At 32.6% G+C, this 6826-nt stretch overlaps 1 protein-coding gene across 1 annotated transcript; it reads left to right on the top strand.

Annotated features, from left to right (window-relative positions):
* The first annotated feature begins 697 nt into the window (after nucleotides 1-697).
* LOC134712614 (2-acylglycerol O-acyltransferase 2-A-like) lies at nucleotides 698-6223 on the top strand. The gene is made up of 5 exons (XM_063574341.1): nucleotides 698-836; nucleotides 2302-2795; nucleotides 4381-4555; nucleotides 5052-5251; nucleotides 5868-6223. Exons 2-5 carry the CDS (start codon nucleotides 2306-2308, stop codon nucleotides 6023-6025), a joined length of 1023 nt encoding a protein of 340 aa, XP_063430411.1. The 5' UTR covers nucleotides 698-836; nucleotides 2302-2305; the 3' UTR covers nucleotides 6026-6223.
* Nucleotides 6224-6826: the final 603 nt, after the last annotated feature.

Raw genomic sequence — 6826 nt, 5'->3', positions numbered from 1 at the left:
TAATATAAGTGTTATATTAAGGTATATAAGAATTGTTTTTTGAGACAAGTGCCTGTGGGTCTTGTGTACTTTAAATTGTTATTTTTCTTATAATGAGGGCCTGGGTTGGATTTACGGATATTTTTACCACATACAGGCAATATAAGAAACATAGCAATCAATCTAATCAAATATGCATAGCAATGCAATACTTTCACAGTTTTTCTAGTCCAGACGTTTAAAAAGATGTACACTTTTCCCAAAGTTTAATTTTAAAACTAAATGTTAATGTTAAAGTAATCTGGTTGCTCAAACCTGCTTCATAATTCTGTTGAGAGATCAAGACTGCTTTCGTCAACGCTTTCCATTAGTGAAAAACAATTCACTAGAATACTAGTATTCTTATCTGGAAAAGAGACAAACAGACAAACGATAGTACACAAAACATAGAAAAAATAAAGACTTTTATTAGCAACAGGAACCCCACCAAAAACTGGGGGTGATCTCAGGTACTTCTAAAAGGTAGGCAGAACCTTCTCCACATATGCCACTTGTTGTGTTTTGTTTAACTTCTTTACGTATTGTTCATTGTCACGATGAAACAACGGTCAGTAATCATCATTTTGTACGGACTACGGTTAATTTGAAGCGCGTTTCTCCAATTTAAGGAAAATCAAATTTGCGCGGTTTTTTAAACTTGGAAATCGGCTGTGTCGTTAACCTCAAGAGGATATCTATATATAAATACGACATACTATGTGTACTTTGTAGTTGTTATCAAATGTTTATTTTCTACCTTGTTCATAGTGTATAGTCCTTCAACTTATTTATAAAATTAGGACTTACCGATCACACATGTAAGTAAAGTAATTAACTTGCATTGTATATAGCTTTTTCTGCTTTTTAAGAGGCACCCTAACAACTCATACAGTAAGCAGATTTACATATCACATTCTTTTTTAATTAGATATTTTGCATTTAACTTTGGCATGCTAGCTAGACTTAAACAACAACAACAACAACAACAACAAAAAAGAGCGTAAAAAACAATAGTAATTAAAAGGCCGATGTATCATGAAAAGGGGACGGTAGAGTTCTCTAAATAATAGTTTGTGCCCGCAACATATGTTCATCTGCATGCCCCATGTATGGAATTTCGTTAACAATTGTTTAATTTTGCATCTTTTGAAACTGTTTTGCCATTTTGGGAAATGTATGTTAACTTTAGTAAAGTCGCTGTTGTACACATTGTTTTTACTATGTGCGATTTGGACCATGCAAAGTTGACGCATGCTTTTTTTGGGGACCGCGTCTGCCAATATGTGTCTTTTGGTTAACCCTTTCCTGTGGGTTGCTTTCTGTATACCCAAAACTCTCATTCAATTAACATTCATATAACATGCGTGATAAATGACTGAGGGCAAGCAAATATATTCAGATTATCAAATATTTTTGACTAAAAATAGTATGAAGTGTAGTACATTGAATGTTTGTGAAGTCAGGGTCAAAATATCAGGTCTTAAATCAATTTACAGGTAGCCGATATAGTACATCCGACACATTTTTGCTTACATTTTATCATAAAATCTCTGAATTATTAATCGATAAAAACAAAGTCCACGGCTATCTTTTTTATATATTTCTTTGGTCAAATATTTTGACCTCTTTATTACATAAAACAATAGAAGATGGTCGTTATTATGACAAAGCGATTGCATGGCATGATGGAATCTTGAAGATGAAGTGACAACAGTCAACATTTGATTCATCCTTTAGTTCACATTACACTACATAATTCACATGCACCAAACCGCGATATAGTCTTTTTGCACTCAGGCGGCGTAAAGCGGGAAATACCAACCAATCAATACCCAAACATCTATTATACAAAGCCATAACACCGTTTATTAAGCTGATCATCTCATTTCCATAAAACAGCATGTGAATTAAGTTTTAGTATAAAATGGTGAATACCAAAAGATCGGTACGTGCTCTAAATTAGTATCGAGCTGTTGAGTAAAGCCCTTACCAAATTTTGTTTTTAACAGTATTTCCTTAGTTTATGATCTTCTGTTATTTGAATATCACAATCTAATTTAGATATAGACCTTACTCCTTCATGAGCGTTTCCTTGGCCAAGATCCTGTATTGATAAAGTGGTTGTCGATAAAAAAATATTTGAATTATAATATATAATATGAGAAAAATAAGCCAAAAGAACAGACAGAGTCTTTATACAAACATTTGTACTGCCAACAACAATTAAAGACTTAAAAGGGTAAATCAGATCAGATAATATGAAAATCTACATTTTCTTTACAGAATAATGAAGATACTAGGAATAGAGTTCGCACCATTAGATGTGCCCTTTGAAAGACGGCTTCAAACTTTTGCGGTTTTTCAATGGACGTTTTCGTTCTTATTTTTAGGATTCGGATGTTTGTTTTTATTTCTGTACGTATTAATAGCGACCAATTACTACTACATACCATTACTTTATGCCCTGTACTACTATTTTGACTCACAGAGAAGCGAGCGAGGTGGTAGGCGAATTAACTGGATAAGGAGGTGGAAAATTTGGACGCATTTTGCAAACTATTTTCCTTTAGAAATCGTCAAAACCACTGATTTAGACCCCAATAAAAACTACATTATGGGTTTCCATCCTCATGGTGTACTGAGTGTGAGTGCTTTTGGAAATTTTGCAACAGAAGGAACCGGTTGGAGTAAGAAGTTTCCTGGATTGACACCGTATTTAATGGTTCTAGCGGGACACTTTCAGTTTCCATTGTATCGAGATTATTTCATGGCAGGAGGTAAGAGCAGGTCATTAAAATAAAAAGATACCAGGTTCTTGATAAACAAGTTAATAGATTAGCTCGATATATGTTTATCAAAACAGAGACATGTACATGTATATTAAATATGTATTTATATGTCTCTGATCAAAAATATAGTTTAAATAAAGGCAACAGTAGTATACCGCTGTTCAAAACTCATAAATCCATGGACAAAAAAACAAAATCGGGGTAACAAAGTAAAACCGAGGGAAACGCATTAAATATAAGAGGAGAACAACCACACCACACTGAAATGTAACATACACAGAAACGTACCAAGCATCCGACAAAATCCCACGAGAATAACAAACACAACATCAAAACCAAATACATGAATTTGGGATAGACAAGTACCGTGACACGTCTTATCGCAATGTGAATTTACACTAAAAAATAAGAGAAAACAAACGACGCAACTTTAAAATGTAACACACACAGAAACGAACAATAATATAACAATGGCCATCTTCCTGACTTGGTACAGGACATTTTTAAAGGACAAAATGGTGGGTTGAACCTGATTTTGTGGCATGCCAAACCTCGCACTTTAATGGCAATGTTAAATATAACATTGAAATGACAACATAATATAACAGGACTACAAAAAAAAAAATAGGAGAACATATTAGACAAAGAAACACATGATTAAAAAATAACAAAAAGCACCAGGTTTAAAATTCAATACGTCAAAAACGCGCCTCGTCCACACAAGACTCACCAGTGACGCCCATATATAAAAGATCGAAAGTGAAAAAAAGTACAAAGTGAAAAAAAAGTACAAAGTGAAAAAAGTACAATAAACATCATGAAAATATTTTGCAGCTTCTGCAGTACTAGTAAATGACTATTTTAACAATTCATAAAAAAAAGAGTATTTTTTATTTTATATTTTATTCCTGACAGTTGGACATCCGTTTGTGTTCAGTTGAAGACACTTTTTGGATAAATAAACAAATACATATAACAAAACATTAAATTTACTGTTTAAAGGCTTTAAAGTATTACACAGTTATATTTTCATTTAACTTTTGCAGAAATATTTACATAGATATAGGAAGATGTGGTGTGAGTGCCAATGAGACAACTCTCCATCCAAATAACAATTTAAAAAGTAAACCATTATAGGTTAAAGTACGGCCTTCAACACGGAGCCTTGGCTCACACTGAACAACAAGCTATAAAGGGCCCCAAAATGCATGTTATTATTATGTCTCGTAACGTGTGTGAAAAAAATACCAAGACCAATTTTAAGTTGGTGATAAACAGTTAGAGAAATGCGTTTTTTATTGAAAACATATACTTATATGTTCAACGAGATGAAACCGATATGTATACCACCTTCCGGTATTGACCTCCATGCTATGCTTAAATTCTTTTTTATCAAGGTCAAACTGAATGAACTAAACGTTCACACGAGATACTTGGATATATAAGCTCTAAAAATATTGAAAATCAGACACCTAAATAATTAAATCATGCAAGCGCTGTTGATGGCTATGAATATTTATGCGAACACGCAAATGACCAAGGGATACTAAATGCCTTTTGTTTTATTTGCAAGGCGGAGTAGCTGTAACTGCAAGCAGTATGACCCACATATTAACGAAGAATAAATCTGGCCAAGCATTGGGACTTGTTGTAGGTGGCGCTTTAGAAGCTTTAGAAGCCAATCCAGGACAGTATAACCTCAAACTAAAAAATAAGAAAGGCTTTATCAAAATAGCATTAAAAACAGGGTATGTTACTGGTAAGGTTAGTTTATGAGACTTTTTAAAGTCTATTTTAGCTTTATACGCCTGCATGTGACAGTTAACAATTCTGAGACTGTTACCGCATATATATTGATCGTATTTCTGAATGTATAACCTAATTATGAGTACTAATTAGAGGCTTAACAATTGATGGTTACTTTTTTTGTGCATTTTTTACTGTCAAAATATGTAGAACATATTTCAAACCAAAAGTATATTTTCTCAGAGGCATTCATGATTTTTTCTTGGTATAAGCTATAAAAGACACCAGCCAGAAAAAAAGTTTGAAACAATCTAAATATAAAACCAACGGCGGCTTTAAAATTAACGTTAAAATGATAAACTGATAAAACTCCAAATATAACAGACAACGACAACCATTAAGTTATAGGCTCTTAACTGAACTTGCATGGACAATAATTAATTATGGTTTCTGAATGTCGTCAGTTAACAATAAGTCTGTATTTTTGTTATTTTTCAGGACATCTTTAGTTCCTGTATATTCATTTGGAGAAACAGATTTATACCTTCAAGCAGATAACAAACAGGGTTCATTTTTGAGAGGCATACAAAATTTCATGACAGCAAAATTTGGATTTTCTCCCCCATTATTTCATGGCAGAGGGATATTTAACTATACATTTGGCCTTCTACCGTTCAGGAAACCAGTTCATACAGTTTGTAAGTATATTAAAATGAAGGGATGAGCTAATGTTAATATTGTCGATGAAACAAGTAACCACCATTGACCACAGGATGAGGATGCAGAAGACAAGACCTCGGTCGACCTTCAACAATGATAAAAAAATATATATATAAACTATTTGAAGATTTTGTGGAACAATTATAACACACTTCTTCCTAAATCGATATATTGAATCCTAACACCATCCCTTTATATGGTTGTTTTACAGTTTCCATGGTAGAAATGCACTTTGCTGTCAGGCGTCAAATGGTCATTTTCAACTACCGTTTTAGCGTCAAATTGGTTAAAATAATACCATTATTTATCAAAATATCCTTATCGTGATTCGTCAAAGCTCTCCAATAAATAGTTTAGCTTTATTTTTGGACAAATTTAAACAGAATGTACATTTTATCGTCATGCACCAAAAATTACCGTTAACGTCATTTGGCAAGATATTTTTACAGTTATTCGTCATGAAGGTATTCCCATTACGAAATTACGAACGTTATTAACGTGAGCATAATTTAATATGAATAACTTAATAAAAGACAAAACCTATCCTTATACATGTGTGAAATGATGAAATGGCGTTTCTATTTTATTTTGCAGTTGGTAAACCAATAGATGTTCCAAAGACAGAGTGTCCGTCTCAAGAACAATTGGACAGGGTTCATAAACAATATATGGATGCATTAACACAATTATTCGAAGAACATAAAGAGAAATATGGCGTTCCAGCTGATCTCCACTTAAACTTCATAGATTGATTACCATACCATTATCAATTCATTTCATGAGTTTACGAGGATGCTTAGAATTATTGCTATGCTTAGGACACATAGCATTTATGATACGTACATTTAGCTGCTTTTGAAAAGCTTGTGACTTCTTGCAAGATTTATATTGAAATATACACAATGGCTAGTTAAAGAGAAAGCTTGAATTTTAATAAATATTTACATTTAGGTAGATGTTCATATTCGATAAAAGGAGTAGGAAGATACAAAGCAAGGAAAAAAACTTAGGCAAAAGCAGTTTATCGATGTTTAAATCTGATTTAACAATTAAGAAGATACAAAGCAAGGAAAAAAACTTAAGCAAAAGCAGTTTATCGATGTTTAAATCTGATTTAACAATTAAGGAGATACAAAGCAAGGAAAAAAACTTAGGCAAAAGCAGTTTATCGATGTTTAAATCTGATTTAACAATTAAGAAGACACAAAGCAAGGACAAAAACTTAGGCAAAAGTAGTTTATCGATGTTCAAATCTGATTTAACAATTAAGAAGATACAAAGCAAGGACAAAAACTTAGGCAAAAGTAGTTTATCGATGTTCAAACCTGATTTAACAATTAAGAAGTACAAAGCAAGGACAAAAACTTAGGCAAAAGTAATTTATCGATGTTCAAATCTGATTTAACAATTAAGTAGATGCACATCTATGTTACACACTTTGGAAAAAAAAGTTTACCGATGTAAAAATATCATCAAAACAACTCAGAATATTCAAATCAAGGTAAAACAGTTAAGCCAAAAAAATTTAATGATGGTAAAACCTGATTAAACGA

Source organism: Mytilus trossulus, chromosome 3, assembly GCF_036588685.1.
Source record: "Mytilus trossulus isolate FHL-02 chromosome 3, PNRI_Mtr1.1.1.hap1, whole genome shotgun sequence".
Taxonomy (NCBI): Eukaryota; Metazoa; Mollusca; class Bivalvia; order Mytilida; family Mytilidae; genus Mytilus; species Mytilus trossulus.
Note: the sequence above shows the minus strand (reverse complement) of the source record. Positions and strands in the feature narration are given on the sequence as shown.